The sequence below is a fragment of the Phaeodactylum tricornutum genome, chromosome 2 (assembly GCF_000150955.2).
Source record: "Phaeodactylum tricornutum CCAP 1055/1 chromosome 2, whole genome shotgun sequence".
NCBI lineage: Eukaryota > Bacillariophyta > Bacillariophyceae > Surirellales > Neidiaceae > Phaeodactylum > Phaeodactylum tricornutum.
The window spans coordinates 316,573-338,368 of NC_011670.1; the positions used below are offsets into that span (position 1 = coordinate 316,573).

A 21,796-nucleotide genomic window follows, 5' to 3' on the forward strand; every position below is an offset into this window, starting at 1 on the left:
AAAACGCAGCAAGCTCGCCAGGCGATTATTGGGATCTAGCAGCTTTTCACGAATCAAATCGACTACATACAGGCAACCGCTTCCTACTTTCTTAAGTATCGGAACCAGAGGATAAAATGTCCATTGGGACACAATGATTCGACTAATCTATCCGTCCGACATGAATGGATGTGGCTTCCCGTGCCAAATCGTGTGTGGGCACCGCAGCGTTCCTTGGGATTGTTGCCCACAGAATGTAGGTAGGTAGGTAGGTAGGTAGGTTTACATTCCAACGACGACCATGAGCAGCGTTCCGGAACGACGCAAGCGATCTGCCACTACCAGTCCTAGCCCGATCTCTTCTACACGAATCCTCCTGCAATGTCCCGATGGTGTCTTTCCCTACCTCACACCGGCGCTCTTACAGATCTGCTTTCCGCCCGATCGCGTCGCCGACGTGCTCCTCCTGGGTTTGGCCGTCCGGGATACTTGCCTCCAACCGACCACGTATCACGACGGCAACAAGCGCAAACCCCGCGGCTACAATTTCTCGTCCACCACAAAGGTAGATCGATGGATGTTGCCCTACCAGCGGGTCACGGTGCCGACCTTTGACTACCTACAGGACGCCCAAGCGGCGGAATCCACGTCGTCTTCGTCCCGGAACGACCAAGCCGCCGTCACGATGACGAACCAGCACGCCATGATGTGGACAGCGAATGGTCGTCATGCTTTGACGCCCGCAGTGTACTTTCACGCCGCCGTCGGGTTGGCCTCCCATTCCGTCGTCCCGTTGTTCGACGTCGGGTCCACGTCGGGCAGCCACGGTCCACTCAGTGCCAACGGGATGCGCAAGCGCACCCACACCGCGCTGCAACGAACGACGCAATGGCGCAACGATTTCGTCTCCCGGTGCTGCACGGTTCCCGAACACGGTACGAGCGCCGACGTTTGGGCGCCGTTGAATATGGTGCGTGAGGACGCCGCCGGTAGAGTGCCCTTGCCGGTGGAAGGGACCAGCCACAGCCAGGCACTCTGGAAAGATCAATTGTCCGACATTTTGAACAGTGGTCACAATGGTCTTTCGGGAATTGTAGCGATTGGGTGGGAGTCTCTCGAGGAGGACCGTCTAGGTTCCTTGACGAATCTCCGAGCCGAACTCCCGTCCAACATGACTCTGGCTCTCTTGTCGACGCAGACTCTGGGTCAAATTCTCGAAGTCTGCTCTATTGGACACAATATAGCGATCGGTACCAATCTTCCTACCAAATGGGCTTGTCAAGCCAAAGCTCTTTGTGTACAATTGCCGTCTCCCAAGAATGCCAAACGAGTGAAAACTGTAGAGACGGCGGAATGCAACGCAGTACTCGACGCGGACGGTTGCGTCCGTCTTCGCCCCACGGACAATAACCGTGACGTTACAACGCACCCTTGGTTTCGGGACCGCCGTCCTATTCTCCCGGATTGCCAGTGCTTGACTTGCCGGAGCCACTCTCGAGCCTACATTTATCACTTGGTCTGTGCCAAGGAGTTGCTTGCCGAGATCCTCTTGTTCATTCACAATCTGCACCTCCTTTTGGACACGGTGCGGCTATTGAGTAACGCCGCCAACGACGACGAACGACAGTTACTGTACAAAAATCTACTCTATCAAATCCAGAACACAAATACGCACAACATTTAAATAATGGAGTAGTCCTCGGATACCAAGGTCGGTCCTTCCATAAGGATTCTCTTAAAATGTTAGTTCGAATAAAACCGCTTGGCTGACTGCTTTAGTGCGAACATGGCTCCGATTCGTGGTATCAGAAAGATGACGGTAATCATTAGCCAGTACCACCATACGTCAGACCGATCCACTTGCAATTCTTCAAACAGATCGTTGCAGTTCTGCTGCGCGTCCGGTCCCACGCAGTTGTCGAACTCGTTCACCACCGATAGGCGAATGGCGTAGGTCAGCGAGCACAGGTATTGCGCCCAACGCAAGTAAGGAGGGATGAGCGTTATACTTATGAAGAATCCCGAAAACAGAAACTGTGGAACGTAAAGGATAGGCAAACTTTCCTGGGCTACCTTTTGATCGTCCATGGCCGAGCCAAAGAGCACCGCAATTGCCGCACTGGCCATGGCGAGCATGTACAGGATTCCAAAGTAAGTCAAAAAGGGCATCTGTAATTCCATCAGATAGTAAAGAATCAAGGCTTCACACATGACCTTGAGAAACGTCAACACCGCCTCCATGACAAACTTAGCAAAGATGTAGGCCCCAATGTGGTAGTGATCTGTGGTATACTCTCGCAAGAACACGGGACGTTCGGTAGGGAACTCGAGCAGAATGGAAATTCCTGTACCAAACATGGCCTGAATCAAAACCATGGTCATTCCTCCAAAATGGCTCTGGAGGTCAATCGCGTCGGACAAGTCAGTTGCACCGACACCCTGGTAGACGACCCCGATCACCAATCCCAAAAAGATGGATGCCCCAAAACGAGTCAAAAGAGCTGTCGTATCGCGACCAGTGTTGACGATATCGCGATATAGAAGTTCATAAATCTGAACAAAAATGGAGATTTTCTGAACTTCCACAATCGCCCCTGATTCCGAGTGCATAGTTTTGGCCATCATGCTTTGGCCTTTCGGCATTGGTTCGGCTTCGGGTAAATTCCGTTCGTCAACCGAAAAGAAATTGTCCTTTGCCAGTTCGTCTTCGCTCATCGTCTGGGTCACCATCAACATCCAATCGGCGGGGTTGGCGTGTTCTGGTACCGACTTGTTTCGATCTTCCATGTATTCCGGCACTTTCTCGGGAGACCCTTGGTAAACGACTTGCCCATGCGCCATGAATATGACCTGATCCAGACTCGCGAAAGTTTCCGAAGCTGGTTGGTGAACGGTGAATAGGACAGACGAACCCGCCGATGCCACCTTTTTCAACAAGTTAACCAACTTGACAGCGGCAAAACTATCCAAACCGGAGGTGGGTTCGTCCAAAAACACGAGCGCTGGTCGAGTGACCAATTCCACCCCCACCGATGCGCGTTTACGCTCGCCACCCGATATTCCTTTAATCAATGCGTTGCCAACGATGGTATCTGCGGCGGCTTCTAGTCCGAGTTCCTGTAGCATGCGGTTGGTGAGAGTTTCCAGTTCTTCGTCGGTGGTGTCCTTGGAGAGGCGCAGGCGTGCGGAAAAGCGAATGGCTTCGCGGGGCGTGGTGGCGGCAGGGAGACTGTCCTCCTGGGCGACAAAGGCAATCTGACGTCGCATGGATTGACGGGCTGGGTCCACCTGAAACGTGTCGACACGGACGTTATGAGTGACGGTAAGGTTGGAACTAGAAATTGTCCGGCCCGCCAAAATGTTCAAAAGGCTCGTCTACCGAGAGCGATAGAGAAAATTCGTGAGATACAAAGAGATGCGCTCGGATAGGTCGTGATTACGTATGTGGCAACATGTATAAGAAATCATACCTTGCCGGCACCCGACGGACCCAAGATTGCCGTGACTTTCCCCGCGGGAACTTCGCCCCAAACGTTCTTGAGCAAAGCTCGCGGCTCTTCCTTTTTCTTGGAAGGCTGTAGTGTCATACTAACGCCGGTCCACAGCAACGTCTTGCCCGGACGAATGGCAAAAGGATCATCCCGGAGAGTCGAATGTTGGACTTTGAATTCTTTCAGATTGCCAAAGTCTCTGTGATTCGGCTGACCCTGCTCCACGGTCGGTTCCATCGGTTTATCGGCTTGCATGATGATGATAGATAGATAGCTAACGAAGATTGTTGCCAAACTGAAGAAGCCAAACGTAGAAAGACAGGTAGAGTCACCAATCGAGTCGATGTAACTATGAGTTCTTGGTGTTTGTGAGGGGAAAAAATACGTGAGCTCACGATCTGGAACAAGTCCAAAGTCCGAGGCAAAAAAGCCATCATTCTCGCACGACAGGAGCATCTGCGAACCGACGGCGTACGGTGAGATCACTCGGACAGGAACAATTTCTAGGGATCCCAGATGTGACGTGGTGGCGTGCGCAATGAATAAAGTGTTCGTGACTGTTCGAAAAGTATGAGACTGCGCTTGCGGAACAAATGTTTTATTCCTGAATCACATCACAGCGAACTTTGGTAGGTATAATTGATTGGGCCAGAGCGACCCCTTTCTCACGGTTACGATCTCTAGAATTCCATCCTTCCCACATTTTCGAGGACTGTACTCGATCTCCGTTGCCTTGATCGACATCAACGTGTACTGCTCTCGGTTTATTTACGGTGCGTTGGTCTGAGATTGCAGCGTACTCTTTCCATATCTAAGAATCTACATTTGAAAGCACCGTTTCTGAAATCGCCTCCAACATGAACGATTCTTCGTCGTCCCGGACCGATCCCTTTGCCCCACGAGTCGGCAAACCACTGCTTTGGAGAAATGTGCAGATGAAGGCTACTGTGGTAAGATCCATGATGTGTGTGCGTATCGGAAAACTCATCGTGCTACATGATCACGTTGCTGACGATTGCGATGATTTTCTTCAGAACAAGAAGGACAGTGATGGTTCCAAGGTTATTCTGAAGGATGTGTGGGGGAGTATTCCAAATGGACGTGTGACTGCCATTATGGGGCCCTCCGGAGCGGGAAAGGTATGTTCAAACATTCATGTTGACATTCTGATTGCTGCTTCGCGTCTTCATGGCGCTACTTATGTGTTTTACATATAGACGTCTCTTCTCAATATTTTGGCCGGTCGGGTCCAATCTTCCTCCAAGATTGAAATTGAAGCCGATATTCGCCTCGGGGACCAGCGTATTGACCCTTCACAACAAGCGGTGCGTCGCACCATGGCCTTTGTAGCTCAGGAAGAGTCTCTGCAAGTCACTAGTACCCCTCGTGAGGCGATTCGTTTCTCCGCTCGCATGCGCTTGCCGGTGGATCGGACCGACGAAGAAATTGACGAAATGACGAACCGTATGGTGAAAGAACTTGGGCTCGAGAAAGCCGCCGATACAGTCATTGGAGGAGCACTCTTGAAGGGAATCTCGGGTGGCGAGCGAAAGCGCACGGCAGTCGGTGTCGAGCTGGTTGTACAACCCACTTTGATCTTTTTGGATGAGCCCACGACGGGCTTGGACAGCTATTCGGCAATTGCGGTTGTTCAAATTCTCAAACGTGTTGCCACCTCTGGGTCGGCTGTCGCCTTGACGATACATCAACCCGCATCCGAAATCGTTCAACTTTTGGATGAGTTAATTTTGTTGCGATTGGGGAGTGTGTTGTATCAAGGTCCGGTCGCGGACATTCCGCGTGTTTTCGAGAATGCTGGTCTCCCACTCCCATCTCGTTACAATCCAGCTGACTGGATGTTGCACGTTGCCCAGACGATTACGACGGATAAACTTGCCGAAGGTCTGTACCCCAAAGATATCCGGGAATTTCCGCCTTTGCCTCCTCCATCCCGTTCTGGATCTACAGGCACGGGCGAAGGTAGGGGCAAGAAAGTTTCACAGTTATCTCAGATTGCAGCCTTGACAAAGCGAGAATTGATCAATTTGTACCGCTTTCCTGACGCGATCTTTATGCGCTGGGGTGGTGACACTATACTGGCGTTGCTCATTTCCTTGATCTACAAAAGTGTTGGCGAGACGGATCGATCGGTCCAGTCGAATATTCGCAGCATCTTCGGTGCCCTCGTATTCTCGCAATTGATGGGACTCTTTGGATGCGCCGAACCGAGTCTCATGTACTTTCCTCAAGATCGTCCAGTATTTTTGCGCGAGTATGCCACCAATCACTATTCTGTGACGTCCTACTTTCTGAGCCGAACCTTCATCGAGTCCGTCTTGGCCTTTGTGCAGATTACGGCTCAATCTCTTCTTTACGTCTACGTGATGGAACTAAACATACCATTCTGGGAATTTGTGGGAATCAACTACGTTTTGAGTATGGCCGGGACAGGTGTAGCAGTCTTTATCGGGTCCATTGTTGAAGACCCCAGGACAGCCACAGAGCTGCTTCCACTTGTATTGGTTCCGCAATTGCTTTTTGCTGGCTTTTTTGTGTCAATTGACAACATTCCCTCCTGGCTACAGTGGGCTCAGTATCTTTGCGCTTTGACGTACAGCATTCGCTTGGCGGTCATCGGGGAGTTCAGTTCCTGTGGTGATGCGGCCGCACAGGAAACGTGTGACGAAATTTTCGAGCGCAACAGTGTTGACCCGGATGATTCTGGTTTGTACTGGGGTATATTAGTGGCATTGTTTGTTGTCTTTAGATGTGCTGCCATGGCGGCACTGGCCATTCGAGCCAAGCACTACTTATAATCATGCTACCCTACAAGCCATGTACGCTTTACGACTATCCGTCACCTACTAAATAATCTAGAGGGCTCTTCTGTGAGTCGCTCGAAAACAGTACCAATCTTTCTAGAGCTCTGCTCCAACTTCGTTTGACGCTTCGGAAACCTCTTCCAGGAAGAATGCCTGACGTATCATTTCTTTTTGCCGGAGCGATAACTCCTCCGGAAAAACCACATCGAATTTGACATGTAAATCTCCCTTTTGTCGTGGCCGACTTCGGTTAGGCATTCCCATTCCTGGCACCTTCAGAACATCTCCGGTATCTATCACACCATCCTTGTGAATATTAAATGGTTGGCCATCGACCGTATTCAGCGTCGTTGAAAAGTTGGTCAATGCATCAACTAATGGCACTTGCACAGTCAAATGTAAATCATCGTGATCCCTTCGGAAGACTTCGTGAGGTTGCTGTTCTAGAATAAATACCAAGTCACCGGTATCGTGCTCGGCACGCTCGTCCGCCATGCCAGCAAAGGTAAGACGTTGCCCTTTCCGAGCGCCTGGTGGAATCTCAATCTTAAGCATTTTGCCCTTTTTCGAAGTCATGCTCGAGCAGTGACTGCATTGGTCCACCCATCTTTTTCCAGGTGCTATACAGCGGTCGTCTCGAGATTTAATTTGCTGTTGAAAGCTAGGTCCAAATCTTTGAATCCGCATCCGCATTCCGTTGCTATGGCATGAATTGTCCCGCTTGATGCACATTTCCCAATCTACGCATAGCGTTTGGCGATTATATTGAATATCAAATGAGTCACCCGAGTACATCTGTTCCAGTGTGACGCTGAGAGGAAACGAGACTGTTTCCGTTTTAGGCCGCGGCTGCTCACTGTAAAAGTAATCCTCATCAACGCCGTGATTGTTGTTACGGTTTCTTTGCTCAAAATCAGTAACGCCTTGTGCCCCACTGCGGTCATATATGTTCTTGAGTTCGTCGTCCGCGAGAACCTCATACGCTCGGTTAATTTCCGCGAATACTCCAGCCGCATTCTCATCTTTGTTTTTATCGGGATGATGTTCCAACGATTTTTGACGGTAGGCTTTTTTGATTTCCTGTGGTGATGCACGCCGTGAAACGCCTAGCAGTCGGTAGTAATCAACAGACTGTGTTACAGCTAGCAAGCTGTAGAGCTGAAACAAACGGAGCCAACGCTGTGAGCGAAGAAAATGGCCGTTCATGGTGGATGGTTATGCGACTTCGGTGTGGCAATAAAAAATCATGGATGGCTTCTGGGTCGTTCTTGCTCCCCTTTCAATTTACTTTGTAGTCATTATAGTCGGGTCACATTCTCATGTATTCCCATTCACAATACCAATCAGTCATTCTGTCAAAGAGGCAAAAAATATCAATATTCTCTGAGCGGTAGCCACATACGATAAAGGGAGTGTGATGACATCGACTACCTCAAGATCGTCTGGCACTGGTTAGCCCGAACCCTCCCCTTTCAATTTCGTTCACTTTTGCTTCGTCGGTGAGGGCTCGTCAATTTATTGTCTTTTGGTTCTCCCCCTTGCACCTACAGACCATGGGCGATTGCCGCTTGAAGATTAAAATCTCTCTCAAACTTTTGAGTACAAGCGTCGAAGAACCAGGGGGGTGGCTGGTCTTTACAAAAGTTTGGAGCTCAGACACGACCATTTGTGAAGTCTGCGACGAGCATCTGGACGATGCCGTTGTCTCCATAAACAATCTGCTCCGGCGAAGAGAGGGTTTTTCAGCCGCGCACTTGTGGGATTGCACCAGCTATCCTCCTCGAGATGTAACTGATTGGCCCTTGAAGATCTTTTCGCAAACGCAAGGGTCACACAGTAAAACCCTTTTTGCTGCCGGATGGTATCCATCAGGATCGCTAGAAGTGCTGCCTGCTGATGAATCACCGCAGTTAGCGTCACGAAGTCAGTATGACGACGTACAATACAATGTGCAGCAAGGAGAAAACTCGATCGTTTTACACAAAAAGGGTAAACTGGCGGCTCTAACACCGACGCCAACCGAAAACGTGAAACCATCCGAACTGCTGCGGAGTGTTACTAGCCGTTTTGACCGTGACGACGAAAAACACCGCGATCTCGACGCCAAGGCTGCGCAGCTCCGTTGCGAAAACCTCCAACTGGCAAAATCAAAACAAAAAGCTCGCAATCAGCGTCTAGAAATAAGGATTCGCAATCTCGAAAACGCCGGAAAGCAAAAGAACCGATCTGTGTCTAGTCAAGTCCGCAACATGCTGATTAAAAGTCGGGCTACTGGGGCAGAATCTTTAAAAATGCAAGACCGTGTTTACTTTTATTGCATTCTAGTGGATGATGCCAATGAAATGTGCGAGCCTAAGGAAGAATATCGATATTACTCACCGCAAGATACCATCGGAAAGATTTGTTCGCAATTTACTTTGCCCGGGAAGGTATCGGAGCTACTCATTTGGCGCTCGGCGGAGTCAAAAGACGAAGCCAGAGGAGATCCATACCGTCGACTTCCATCACTAATGCGCATTTATGAAGCCATCGGCGCAAATTACTTGACAGGCATAAACAAGATCCTCATACGGTTTTACAGAGCGGGCATCGACGAAGCGACTCCAAGTATTGACAATATCGCGCCCATCGAAATCCAAGACGACAAGACCAAGGGATCGTTGATTGGAAGCATACCTGACATAAACACCACAGTGACTAGCCATGCGGATGTCACTGCAGCATCGCAAACGAAATCGAGCTGCGAAGGCCAGATTGACGAGCGATTGACCTTGTCGATCCAAGCATTAGATGAAAAATCCATTAAGCGCAAATCTTCAGTCACCGCTCAAAAGGTCTTGCAGATGAAGATGAAAAGTAAGGCAAGAGGTGACTCAAAGCGTGTCAAGATTGAAGACCGCTTCTTTCTCGAATTAGTGATTGCAACAGAAACGGAGTCCAACTACCGCTGTGAGATTTTGCCCGTGTTTGTAGCCTTAACAGACAACCTAGAGCGCATTGTTCGGGATTTTGTCGACCACCCAGGTGGCTGTAAAGGCTGGGAAATCCTTGTCCCGAATGCTGACAGTTCCGTTTTTCTTCGCGGCACTCAGACGACCATGTGTCTCAAAGAGTTGAGCGAAAAGGGTATCATTCGACAGTTCAACCGTATTGTCATAAAGTTGTATTGAACACGCTTTGGTTTGATGGTACGGTCGCCGTCATTGATCACCTTCTTGTTTCTGAATAACAAATATTCCAAAGGTCGTTCCTCTGAATTGTGGTTCAAAAAGATGGTCAGCCAATCGTCGGTATGTAAAGCCTGCCTTTGTCAGTTTGTGAAAGAAGTCGACCCTCGTGTCTTGCATGGTAACACCAATCAATGAGATTGTATGGGGCTTGGAGTACCGCAACAATGACGAAATAAGAGGGTCATATAGATAAGGTCGATAGGCGACATCCGACCCAAGTATCAAATCAAACTTGCATTCTCCGCTTCGTACATGATCAGAGTAGGAATTTTGATGACTGTCTCTTTTTTCAAAACTTCCCCACGTGTGCTCAAGGACATGAATACAACTGCCTGTAACTAAGTCGGTCAAGTGTTTGTTAGCACACAGAGTTTGTCGAATCATGGGCAAGTGATCGGCGTCGTCGGAGATGACAAGTTTTTCTATGTAAGATGCCGCCAGGGCCAACCAACACGTTGCCAAAAGCCCATTTCCGCTTCCTAGTTCTAGCACAGATAACCGTCCCACACGATCGTGGAGTCTCTGTATCTCTTGCTTGGCATGTGTCGTTTTGGCATACTGAGCCATGGCCAATCCAGTTGACCATAGACCGCCACCGATGCCAGCGCTCCAATCTTCTTCAAAGAAAACCGGCGTGTCCTCGATAACCATGAAAGGCTCCCGGAGTGCAGACGGCTTCTCAGTCGACATCGTTAAGTCGAGCGCTGTCTGATAGCTAGTCCTTCATTCCGGCGTATGCATGAGTCTTTTTCCTGCTATTTTCAAGTCGTTGGCGCAAACCAATGAAAATGTGTCCTGGCTTCACATTTCCAGTTAATTAAAGCGACGATGACTATGTTTATCCTTAGATTCCATATTCCAGTTAAAATGGAAAGTCCACCCACACTGTACCAAGAAATTCATCCACCACTGAAAAATAAAGCCCGGTGTGTATCGTACTCAGCCTGTGTAACGACGATGGTATTGGCGCATACAACGTCTCCGTAAGTCAAACACGACATTAGTGTCGATCACAATCGAGTCCATTAGCAATAAGACAGCTAGTCATTGCCACAAACGCTGTACAATACCATAGAAACAGTCTTCTTGATCGGCGTCACTCAAGTATACGATGAGCGACGACGAAGATCCGATCGGCAGCGGTGACGGTTACGACAATTCCGGGGGTGTTTTTGATACTAACGACGGCGATGAAGATCCCATGGAAGACGGCACACAACAGATTCGTGAAGAAGACGAAGATGGACTGGATATATCGGGAGATAGGGACGATGGTGGAGAAACGACGATTGTCGGAATTGGTCCGGACGGAGGTGGCACTGCGCGTTCAGAACGGATCACGACGCGCTATCTTACAAAATACGAGCGAGCCCGAGTGCTGGGAACAAGAGCTTTGCAAATAAGCATGAACGCACCCGTTATGGTGGATCTGGATGGGGAAACGGATCCCTTACGAATTGCCGAGAAGGAACTGCGGGAACGTAAAATCCCAATTATCATCCGACGTTACTTACCGGATGGATCTCATGAAGACTGGAGCGTAGACGAGCTAGTTGTGGACTGATTGAATTAAATCTTCAACTTACTCATAGCATTGCAACACAAGGTCAATTGAATACCTTAGTGTTGGGAGTAGTTGAAGCATCAAACTAATTTTAGTCTAGCTCTTACTCCTTCGGCGTTATCTCCGGTGGATCGAGCCATGAAGGACGTTTCTTGGTCTTGGCCGGAAGGTCTCCTCGGACAGGGCTTTCTTCATCACCAATAGGTCGGAATAGCAAAGCAGCACCATCAATACAGTAACGTTGGCCCGATTTCTGAGCTTCAGTCCCAATGAACAAAAATCCATCTTGAAAAACGTCTCCGAGATGACCACCGCAAGTTCCGCATCGTAGTTCAGCACCGCCTAAGCTAGCTTGCACGGGATTCAGTTGCTCAACTTCAATTCCTGGCATACCTCTGGCAAATGAAGGCCAACCGGTCCCACTGTTGAACTTGAACTGGGAGTCAAACAACGGAGTTCCACAAGCAACGCATTCGAAAACGCCTGGGCGTTTTTCACCTTGCAAGACGCTGAACCCAGGGGCCTCTGTACCTCCTTGGCGCAACACATAATATTGCATCGAACTGAGTTGTGTCTTCCATTCGTTTTCCGTTTTTTGTACGGCGTAGCCTTCTGAGCGCGACTTGCGATCCCCTGCGGCCCATACCGGTCGGGTGATTGATACGAGAGCGGCACCCAGAAGTGTCAATGATACGGCGCGTACAGCTGTCTGTTTCCATACAATGCGTCGATTGTGGTCCGCAATGCTCTCTCCATTTTCTGACGACTTTTGTAGCGCAATCGACCGCCGAATTAGCGGACCACAAACACGTAAAGTTGCACCGAATAATTTCGGAGGATAAGGATGATACAAATGGTTTGGGACGAACGCTACCGCAGTACTAATTACAAGGTTGAATATCCCAACGTACACGCGCATCGTTGTGGTTGCTTTATTTTGCAAAAGAGGGCGCTAGCACCGAAACACATTGTGAAGACAAAGTTGATGACATGAACCCAGTGCTGACTGGAATAATATTTCCTATTTACCAGAAGGGAGCGCGTGACAATTACAGAAGCAACACTATTACAGCTAGTATTTTCTCATTTGACTGACGACTCCAAATCTTTCGCGTACCCAATAAATCGTGAACCGGAACCAGAACGAGAATAGCCTTTGTCGGTGAAATCTCATCTCCATTCCGAACCCATCGGCGTTTGGATATATTTTTCAGGCTTACATCACAAAAATAATCTAACCGACTTGCAATAGCAGAACAAACAAAACACCATCGTATAGTATCATGGCGCACAAATTATTTCTCGCTCTGCTGGCATTTGTGACAGTGTTGAACGCGTCGGCCTTCATTGCTCCGGCTCGTACACGGAACCCTCTGTCGTCTGTAACAGTGAACGCCGGGTACGTACCTGATGGCTTGACCGAGGAACAATATCGGAAAATAAAAGTGAGTGATGCGAAGAAAAATAAGGGAAAAGACCTTGGTCGTCTTGGACCGACAGGATTCAAGTCACGATCAATGCAAGCTTGGCAAGAAGCGTTCGACCAAGGCAAAACGGGCCACAGCTTTGCACCACTTAATTACAAAGAAAAAATGAAGAAAGGACTTATGAAGAGAGAGGATGTTCCTTACATGGTCCGTGGTGGGAGCTGGGACAACTCTGACGTCAAGGGTGCTAAGAAGCTCAAGTGGTCCAAGGAGGACAAGGAGTATGCCAAGGGCGGCTACAAGAAAGAACAGTCTGCTAGCATATTGGGTTCTGGACCTGGTTTTGACTGGACCGGAAATGGTTCGAAGAGCGCCCTTGAGAAGATTAAGAAGAATATGCCAGGATTTAGCTAAAGTTCTGCAGAAGCTGAAAATGGCCTGGCTGGAAATGTATAACTGTAGGCGACAGTTTGTGACAAAACATAATTGTGGTTACTACAGCTACATTAGATACGCTGATATACTTACAATAGCGCACATGAGATAAGCCGAGGCAACATAGGCAGGAAACCAATACGAAATGCATGACCTTTCAAACGACTTCGGGGTGTACCCAATTCCATACATCCCTTACAGGCTATATGCAGAGGAGTACGCGCACTATTGTGATCGACTGTTTGCCATGTTCCTATGACTTGCATTACTGTGAGAAATAGAAAGATGACGGCTGAGGGGGGCGACAGAAGCATAATAATATTCGTAAGTCAACTCAATGTCGTACTCAGACATATTCTTTTATTAATGTGAATCATGTCTCTAGAGAGCTAGCTAGAGAGCCATGCTGGTAATTCTCCCGAGATTTTCTTCGCAAAGTTCTTTCAGCGCTGTCTTGATTTCACACAGTGAAAGACAGTCTAGTCCCCTATCTTATATGAAATTGCGGTCGACCCTATTCAACTGAATACTGTTTCAATCGCCTTTGTTATGAGTGTTGTTCCCGCGGGTGCGTATTCGTTGACGGCTTCGGCTTTTCATTGGATGGTTGCGATTCCTCTGATCGGTTCTGTTGGATCCGTGCTGAAGGCTCAAGATGCCGCTAAGGAAGATAAAGGCAAATGGATGTGGCGTCACAAATCGCTCGGTTTATTGACTGGTATGGTTGTGGCGCCTCGATTCGCCTATCGGCTGCTTTCTCGTTCCGACTATAACGTCAGAAACATGATCGGCAACGCGACCTGGGAAAACGCGGCTAGCAAGGTCACGCACTACGGCCTCTATGCATTCATGACAATCATGCCGGCAAGCGGTATCGCTATGGGCTACTATGGTGGTAAGGGGTTGCCTTTCTTTTACAAAACGTTCGAGGGTGCTACTCCAGCCGACGATCTCGAGAAAAAGCGCAACGGGCAAATCGCAAAACAGACTTACAACATCCACAAAACGTTGGGCACCTACGGAAAATATCTCGTCCCTCTTCACGCAGGGGCTGCCTTTATGCATTATTTCCGGGGCCAAAGTATCTTTGCTCGTATAAATCCTTTCCGTACTCCTCGCGCTTAGAACAATAAATTGCGTACATCTGATTATAGTATCGTGGTCATGGTACTGGAGACAATGGTGTGTTTACCGATAGCAAATGAGCCCAAAATGTGTTGGTGAACCAATTTCTATAGACAGATTCGATGGCGCGTAAAAAGGAGAGCGTCTAACTGTAAACAGAAGTATTTGCTACTGCCCGAGAATAGACAAGTCATCGTCGTCCAATTGTTGGCCATCCAAACTGTTCGGGGCGTCACCGTACTCATCGTCTTCATAGTCCGGACAGACCTGCTCGTTTTGAAGAGCCGGCTGAAGATATTTACCGTACACAAATGTAAAATCGCTGAGGTGGACACCAATTTCCTCATCATCTTCAGATACCAATACGTAATGCTGGTCTGCTTCAATACAGTTTCTTGTTGGTAAATGACGTGCGACCACTGAATGCCGCGAATTAATGTAGATTATGAATACTGTCAAGAGTAAAGCTTGGTTAGGAAAAGCGGCTGCTCAAAGAAGCATCACAAGAGACACGACTTACAGCAGGTGACAACTAGCAGAGGAATAAGAACTGGACTGGCATATGTGCTCTGTTTGAGAGCCATCAGACCAATCAGAGTAAGCTGAGCGATAACCATGCTTGCCAGGATGAATTGGATAAAGTAGTACCACAATTTCCCACCCGTGTCAAATGCCCTTGGGTAGTTATGAATAAGCTGATACCGGTATCCACTTTCCAAAATTGTGAAACACAGGAGCACCACAAAGGACGTAAACGGAGCTATCACAGCGTACACAAAAAACACCATAAAGTAAAGAATGATTTGTGCGAAAGTCTCTGCATGCCAAAAGTCCGGTGGGTCTTCGAGAGAATTGAGCCACCACCAGGTTCGGCGACGCTCATTAGCCGTGAGCTGCGGTCCAAAAAAGCGGCGTAGCAATGCAACTCCGAGCGGATAGACCCGTAGAAGTTCAAGAGATTGAAGCAGAAATGTTGACGCAAGAATAATTTGAACAAAGTATGTCGACTGGGCAGGGAGCGAATTCGCGAGCAAATCGATAATCATCTCTGGATTTGACAGTATATTTGATAGTTCCGATGTAATTCCTCCAGAGATTGCCGAGACAAAGAAAGTTTGAATAATCTATATAACGACAAATACCGCAATTGTTAGCACATCGTTGCAATCGTCATGTTGCGGACTGTCTATATTTCTCACCATGAAAAAGCCAAGCTTAACAAATAATGATGCCTCCAGCATGGTTGCCGAAATATGTCCTTCCCAGCGAGCGAAATATTTGAGGACACTGGGCAAAATAGTTTCATTGAATATCAAGAGGATGAGGGGTGCAAGCTGCACTATGACAGTCTCAGCTTTAGGGTGTCTGTCAATGAAACGACCCAGCTTGGGAAGCTCTTCTTTCAGGGAGTTCACTTCTGTTAAAGATGCGATTACTGTCATCGGAATAGACCAAAAGATGCACGTAACAACCGTTGCACTGACGCTCAAAAGATTTCCTACACGGCGTGCCTTTGCAACGAGACCAACGTTTCTCCAAAAGATGTCCCCGGGTTCAGGCGCTTCAAAGCAGTCCATAACATAAGGACGCGCATCGTGAACCATTTGCAAAACGCTTTGTACTGTGTAAAGATTCTTGAAGACAACAAAACCGGCGTTTCTCGTAGACCCCTCTCCTTTAATTCGGAGACTAGGAACAACTGCACTGGCAGACGCGACAATTGTTGTTCCTACTTTGATGATACTTTGTGCTCCGCCTTCGGCCGCTGATTTAATGACCCTGTCAACGTTGACATCTTTCGCAACTTTTTTAATCGCTCCGCCTGCGGCTCTGGAGCTTGCCACAAACGATTGGCGAGCAGCTTGTGAGCCTGAAGTAATCGAGTTTCCTGCGACTGAAAGTGACTGACCCAGGGCCCGAGTCCCGGTATTTACGACCTCTACACCTGCTGAGATTGAATTTCTAATCCTGGAGTTTGATCGAGACCTATCGCTTCGCTCGGAGTCGTTCCTTGTAGCGGAGCGGCTCCGCCCTCGAGAAGAAGGACGCTGTTTTGCTCCAGAGCGAATACTCGATCGCGACTGAAACTGTGAACTGTCATTGCTAGACTCACGCTTAAATCCGTCATATGAGCTGGTGTCCCCCTGACTCTCATTTTCAGAGCAACACCGACTTCGTTCCACAACGAGTCTTCCCACCGCAGAACGAATAATGTCCTCATCAATGTCCGTAGTATCTGCAATATCAATGTCGGATGAAGAGAGACCAGATATTTGATCTTGCCGATGCAAAGCACGATGCATGCCAAGGTGTTCCTCAAACATTTTACCGTCCTCGCGAGAGAACCTTTGCAAGACGTACTCAGCATCCTCTGATGTCGACGCCGCAACACAATTTCCATTGACTGTAGACGAGACACTTTTGTTATCATGCTTCGGTGAAGTATCGTCTGCAGTCTCAGATTCATCACTAGTTTCGACATCTGAGTCAGCGTATTCATCCACCATCGTCAAATTCCGTTTTCGAGGACAGTAGTCTTCATCAATAATGGCTATAGGCTTGTCCGGGTCTGAATTCTCGATCTCAATAAAAGTGACAACTGCAGGTCGATCGTGGTCAGTGGCTTGATCGTCGATAGGGGACCAATCGATGTCCGCATTGCCACTTCCAATCAAATCGCGTACTCCGGCTGCTCTAGACGGCAGCGAAATATCTCGGTCACTGCTTCTTTTAATTCTCTGAATATCTACCGGAATTTCGCGGTTCAATCTCTCCAGTTCCGCCTCTAAGGCTGCAACAGTTTTTACCTTCTCGATACCGGAGCTGAGGCTGATAGTGTGGTGCTTTTCAGTAGTTCCCGTCCTTCTCTCCAAAGCCACGGCGTGCTCAAGCTTTCGAACGACATCACCTCGTCGTAAATGCTTTGCCTCCAAGCTCGGTAGATCCATCGCAACGTGTGCTTCCAAAACGGAGTCTTTTGAAGTACAGTTATGAAAATAAGCGGTCAGGTCTTTACTACTGCGCCACTCGTCAGGAATTCCTGCCACATATACGGCGTAGTTTCGGGGTTCCCTCTGTGATAAAAAGCGATGCCTCCAGTACGTGTACCAATGCATCTCTTGTAGAATCAAGTACATTGTGAACAGAAATGTAATGTAGGTGGCCAGCAGCGTTCCAGTGTAGCGTGATGACCTGTTCGGAAGATGTGCGACCGAAATTTCTGTCAGCCAATCGTTCAGATACTCAGTTTCGGGCGCCTCCTTTGCTGTCATATAGACCGGTATCAGCCACAGAGCATTGAAGGATCCCATAAGGCCTAGATTACGACCGAAGCGCATGGCTCGAATGAAACAAAGGGCGTCCATTCCACATTGCTCAAAGATATCTTGGTCTTTCACGCGAAAGACTTTCCAGAACCACGATATGAGTCCATATTTCGTTTGCGCTAGATCACATCGTAGCTCTGGAACCCAGCCGCGTACATTGAACAGCCACGGATAGCACCGTCTCAAAATTGCGTACAGCACAAAGGCAGAAATATACAAGGTTCCGTATATTCGAAAGGTTTCGCGGACGATGCTGGAATCATTCTGTGTGAGCAGATCATCGTCATTCGTGGTGACAGTAGTGGCAACGGTGCCGTTTAAGACGCGATGCAAGTCGTCTGGCCAATCCGAGACAACGTGCTCCACCATTGCGGAGGGAAGTGCTGTGGAAACCGCAGAATGAGAAACAGAGTGTTATGTTGTTGTTCGTCGTGTAAAAGCAATCTGATAGGAGTTTCCCCTCGGTTCAGAGGAAAGCGGGACAAACAACGGATTCCATAGTTTCTGGGCTTGCGCGTTCGTGTATGACTTGTGAAAAGTTCAAATACCCAAAACACGAACCAACAGACACGTAGTGGCGATTTCGTTCACAAACAAATATCAGCGGTCATTACTGTTATTTTTGTCTTTCTTACATTAGTCGTGTGGCGCCTGGCATGCGTAAGACGATGGAAATCGATCCGTCTCAATTGTCGCTGCTGTGACAGACTATCATCTGCAGACAAAACTTTTGACCTATGTCACACTTACCCTGTCATGGTAAGCCAAAAGAAGATACAACGACGACGCTTTTCAACAATAGAGGCATCCGTGCCCTCTCACAAAACGTCCTTTCTCGTCCGGTGGTAGTCGAGCAACAGTCTCCCTTTTTAGCGCTTCTACACAATTTGGTTTTAAGCAACCTTTCGCTGATAAGCTGAGCAAAGGGTAAAAGGCACGGCTTCAACCATAGCCCTAGAGCTGTAGCTGTCACAGCAGATAAAGACAGCTGGACTGGACTTGGCTTGTACAACTTTTGGGCCAGCTTTACTGCATCTCTGTAATAACCAGCTTCGGATGCGTTCATACTGACTAACGCTTTCGTTAGCTGAAGAATCGAATTCTGCAAAAGTTCCGTTGGTTCCGCTCAGCATGTTCTGTAAATATCCCGACATCGCCCAACCTTGGTACTAGAAGCGGATGGAGAAGGCACGGCTGTCACCCTTGTCCGTGTGGGTAATGTGTGGTCGAGGGTGTCACGGTATAGTACCATGCGACATGTCTTCTAATGATGTCCGTCAGTTGGATGTCAACACGGTGAACGGCAGTTGGAGTGTTCTTGAGAATGAAGTGAGTCGTATGGGAGTTAGTTCGGTCTTATTGTATGGAGTCCCTAGATACAATGATGTATCGAGCGTTGGAGAGAACGCGACAGAACGTGTCGTGTTCTGACGGTGGCAACGGAGTGGGACAGATAATACTTATTGCCTGCTTAACGGATGTAAATGGATGCGCTCCATTTTCCACGGCATGCATGTTATGGAAGGTATTCTCGGTGTCACTATAAGTATATGTGAGCGCGGGTCATGGTATAGGAATACTATGACCGAAGAAAGATATTTGTGTACGGTTGAGTTTGTTTCTCAGTTTTGTTGTTTTGTTGGCAAATCGGAGAAGCAACGAGAACTAGTTTATAGCACTAATTCTTCAATCATTGTTTTATAAGTTCTTTGATCCGCATTGCTAGTTTACGCATAGGTCCTCGTATCCGCTGCCTAACCCGAGGGGAGCGTCGCCAACGAGTAGAGTTTTACAGTCCCTAAGTCTCTTAGGTGTATCGCCGGTCGTTCGTAATAACGCCCTCTCTTGTTTACCAGGCTCTGTTCCTAACAGCGCTTCTGTCCATACGGTGTACATTGGTGTATATCGTAACAGAGGGGATTCTCTGTGGAGCTAGGACTGTCCAAGTGAGAGCAACAAAATGAAGAGCGCTGAGAATTTTTGTCCTTACATAACAAACGGCCATTGGCCCTCTACACAACTATCCTTACAATACTGTCCATTTTTTCATGTTTAGCCATGCCCTGTCAATCACACTAAAAGCTAGTTTTGACTCTGAATCGGTTTTGGTTCTTGTAAGAAAGGTTCTCCGATCACTTGTCAACATCATGTACGCTAAGAAAGGTAATTGAATGACTCGCTTGCATGGTGTCGTTGCATTAGAGACAATTGCTTATGTTTTGGTGGGGTTGAGTTTTATTCCACGGCGGTATCGAGCGCCCACTGAATCGATCTTTTGCTTGACGCTTTTTCGGCGCTGAACCCGGAACTTAAAAGTTCTAATTCTGTGTACCATGCGGTCGTTGGACTGTACTGCTGGAAAAGGAGATGACTGCGAAATGTTGGTTGAAGTTCTAGTCCCCGTCGATCTGAGGACTGCTTGCCCTTTGATGGTTGGAAGGTTGTTTGATTTTGGCTTCTTCCCGGGAGCTTGATATACCATTTGGTGGTATTTGATCCACGCTTCAAGTTTGTCGTAGGTCCAGCTGCCACCCAGTGTAGCTGGTAACCCCTCCGCTTCCAAGCCATACGGTAAGAGCTGTGGAAGAACTTCAATGCCCGAGTACCCAATATGCAAATTTCCGCGATCACCCAAGGCTTGCTTCAAGATCTGAAGCAGTAAAGTAACCAGATTGTCAGAATATCTTCGCGCTTTAGCTGTCGGTGGGATGTAAATAAGATGGAACCCTTCGATCCGCACAGCCATTCCATTGCTCATAAAATGAAGAACCCGATTGTTGGCACTCCTATCCACTACGGGACGGTCCATAATTCGCAAAAAGACCACTCCGTTTTTTTGCGCCTTCCGATTCTGACCCGCCAGGGAAATCCAAAAGAACAAAAAGCGTATTCTCTTTTCATTTACCACGCTCTCTGGTCCAGCCATTCTAGCGTGATCGATACAGTAAATGGAACGGCCGCTGGCGTCCGCAGGAAGGCGTGCAACAAGACCTGTCTTGAGATCCTTCACGTCTTCTTTATTTAAGCATCCACCTCCAGATAAATCAAACATGGCCCGAAAAGCCCGCTCCGCAAACGTTTCTCGTCTCGTCTTCCAGTAAATCGCGAGTCTAGTAGCGGCGGCCCAAGCGTTAAAGTCTTCACGGCGCATAAACAAGCACGCGTGCGTTTCGGCCTCGACTATGTCTGGGACGAGACGGACAGCCTCTTCGTAATCCTCCTTATCTTTGACGAATTCCATGGCTTCTTGTATCTGTTTGGTAGCTTGCTTACGCATTGCGAGAGTTTCGTCCAGGTGATCATCATCCTGCTGCAAGCTTGTCACATCATTGTCATGCGCTAAGCGTTGAAGGCGACTACTTGTTTGCATTGCTTAATTTACTGGTGTCATGCGATGTGAGTAGGCGTTTGTTTCACGGTAGAATTAGTGGTCGTCGCCTTTTCTGATGGACCGTACAGCCACAACATTGGAAAGTGTCCTGAAGAGCGAAGCGGCGTCTGCTGCTGGGTGTGACTGCGAACGGGTACTCTCGGTACCGCTATCGTTCTGCTTCGCACAAGAAGAAATGGTAGAAATCGTCGACATACAAAAGTCGATTCTGCTGGTAGTGAATTAAATGTCATGCAAAGCAAAATTACTTTATGTGCTGTAAAACTCATCGTTTAGAATTAAGTAGTCTTGCCCCATATATATAAAAGCATAAATATAATGCTTGGGGCTGTACGGTTCAGAAACGAGGCGATCTAAAATGCTGAATCGGTTTTAACTGTACATACACGTTTACAGACCGTGGGTAGCATACGTCAGTAGAGACGTTTCTACCAGGACGACCTACCGGTAAATCTCCGATGATGGCCTTGTATCTAAAGGAAATTCTCTAAATGGGCTCTCAGATTATGTCAAATCCACTAAATAGGTCGAATCTTAAGTACCAATCAATGCTTTATAAGCATTTTTGTTTAGACTGTTATACCATCCATACCAGTTTATTTGACAGTTTGTTGATTTTTAAATGGAATAGTGTCTGGTATAACGGCCGTTGTCCTATATAGGAAATCTTTTTGTCCTATATATAGGACAAGGAAAAAAGCAACAACAAAAATAAATCTGTTGCGATGGTACAAAATTCTACACAAAAATGTATTTGACCATTGTGATCAAGAATCACATTTTGACCATTAAAAGTAGCACATGCATACATAAAATCTACTATACTGTTTTTTAGGCTCCGTGCCAGGTAGTCATATGGTTTGCATAGCACAACTTTCCCTTGGTGGCATAACAAAGCCACGGTTCTCTGGAGTGAGGTGTTCCTTCATCTTTGCACACTGACTGTGAGCAAACGTATGTTGTCTTCTTGGAACACACTAAAAATCGTCCATGAAGTCAAATTTGC

At 47.8% G+C, this 21,796-nt stretch overlaps 10 protein-coding genes across 10 annotated transcripts; 5 read left to right on the forward strand and 5 right to left on the reverse strand.

Moving 5' to 3' along the window:
• Window positions 1–280: 280 nt before the first annotated feature.
• On the forward strand, window positions 281–1,663 carry PHATRDRAFT_43387 (predicted protein; the record flags this gene model as incomplete). The annotated part of the gene is made up of 1 exon (XM_002177561.1): window positions 281–1,663. The coding sequence occupies one exon, from the start codon at window positions 281–283 to the stop codon at window positions 1,661–1,663; it is 1,383 nt and encodes a 460-aa protein (XP_002177597.1).
• On the reverse strand, window positions 1,641–3,828 carry PHATRDRAFT_25217 (predicted protein). The gene is made up of 2 exons (XM_002177873.1): window positions 3,450–3,828; window positions 1,641–3,354 (listed from the first exon to the last, which is right to left on the reverse strand). The coding sequence occupies exons 1-2, from the start codon at window positions 3,723–3,725 to the stop codon at window positions 1,723–1,725; spliced, it is 1,908 nt and encodes a 635-aa protein (XP_002177909.1). The 5' UTR covers window positions 3,726–3,828; the 3' UTR covers window positions 1,641–1,722.
• A 308-nt stretch (window positions 3,829–4,136) lies between these two features.
• On the forward strand, window positions 4,137–6,126 carry PHATRDRAFT_25218 (predicted protein; the record flags this gene model as incomplete). Its single annotated transcript, XM_002177562.1, has 3 exons — window positions 4,137–4,420; window positions 4,505–4,609; window positions 4,688–6,126. Coding segments are annotated over exons 1-3 (1,635 nt in total), but the record flags the coding sequence as incomplete, so codon positions are not given.
• Window positions 6,127–6,439: 313 nt separating this feature from the next.
• On the reverse strand, window positions 6,440–7,498 carry PHATRDRAFT_18096 (predicted protein; the record flags this gene model as incomplete). The annotated part of the gene is made up of 1 exon (XM_002177874.1): window positions 6,440–7,498. A coding segment is annotated over one exon (1,059 nt), but the record flags the coding sequence as incomplete, so codon positions are not given.
• A 347-nt stretch (window positions 7,499–7,845) lies between these two features.
• PHATRDRAFT_43391 (predicted protein) lies at window positions 7,846–9,470 on the forward strand (the record flags this gene model as incomplete). Its single annotated transcript, XM_002177563.1, has 1 exon — window positions 7,846–9,470. The coding sequence occupies one exon, from the start codon at window positions 7,846–7,848 to the stop codon at window positions 9,460–9,462; it is 1,617 nt and encodes a 538-aa protein (XP_002177599.1). The 3' UTR covers window positions 9,463–9,470.
• Window positions 9,471–10,696: 1,226 nt separating this feature from the next.
• PHATRDRAFT_10148 (predicted protein) lies at window positions 10,697–11,086 on the forward strand (the record flags this gene model as incomplete). Its single annotated transcript, XM_002177564.1, has 1 exon — window positions 10,697–11,086. A coding segment is annotated over one exon (390 nt), but the record flags the coding sequence as incomplete, so codon positions are not given.
• A 202-nt stretch (window positions 11,087–11,288) lies between these two features.
• On the reverse strand, window positions 11,289–11,690 carry PHATRDRAFT_7718 (predicted protein; the record flags this gene model as incomplete). Its single annotated transcript, XM_002177875.1, has 1 exon — window positions 11,289–11,690. A coding segment is annotated over one exon (402 nt), but the record flags the coding sequence as incomplete, so codon positions are not given.
• A 679-nt stretch (window positions 11,691–12,369) lies between these two features.
• Window positions 12,370–12,927, forward strand: PHATRDRAFT_32597 (predicted protein; the record flags this gene model as incomplete). Its single annotated transcript, XM_002177565.1, has 1 exon — window positions 12,370–12,927. One exon carries the CDS (start codon window positions 12,370–12,372, stop codon window positions 12,925–12,927), a length of 558 nt encoding a protein of 185 aa, XP_002177601.1.
• A 503-nt stretch (window positions 12,928–13,430) lies between these two features.
• PHATRDRAFT_43394 (predicted protein) lies at window positions 13,431–17,787 on the reverse strand. Its single transcript, XM_002177876.1, has 4 exons — window positions 16,187–17,787; window positions 15,273–16,018; window positions 14,594–15,197; window positions 13,431–14,525 (listed from the first exon to the last, which is right to left on the reverse strand). Exons 1-4 carry the CDS (start codon window positions 17,766–17,768, stop codon window positions 14,242–14,244), a joined length of 3,216 nt encoding a protein of 1,071 aa, XP_002177912.1. The 5' UTR covers window positions 17,769–17,787; the 3' UTR covers window positions 13,431–14,241.
• Window positions 17,788–18,503: 716 nt separating this feature from the next.
• Window positions 18,504–20,859, reverse strand: PHATRDRAFT_43395 (predicted protein). Its single transcript, XM_002177877.1, has 3 exons — window positions 19,430–20,859; window positions 19,314–19,337; window positions 18,504–18,628 (listed from the first exon to the last, which is right to left on the reverse strand). The coding sequence occupies exon 1, from the start codon at window positions 20,767–20,769 to the stop codon at window positions 19,612–19,614; it is 1,158 nt and encodes a 385-aa protein (XP_002177913.1). The 5' UTR covers window positions 20,770–20,859; the 3' UTR covers window positions 18,504–18,628; window positions 19,314–19,337; window positions 19,430–19,611.
• Between the last annotated feature and the right edge of the window lie 937 nt (window positions 20,860–21,796).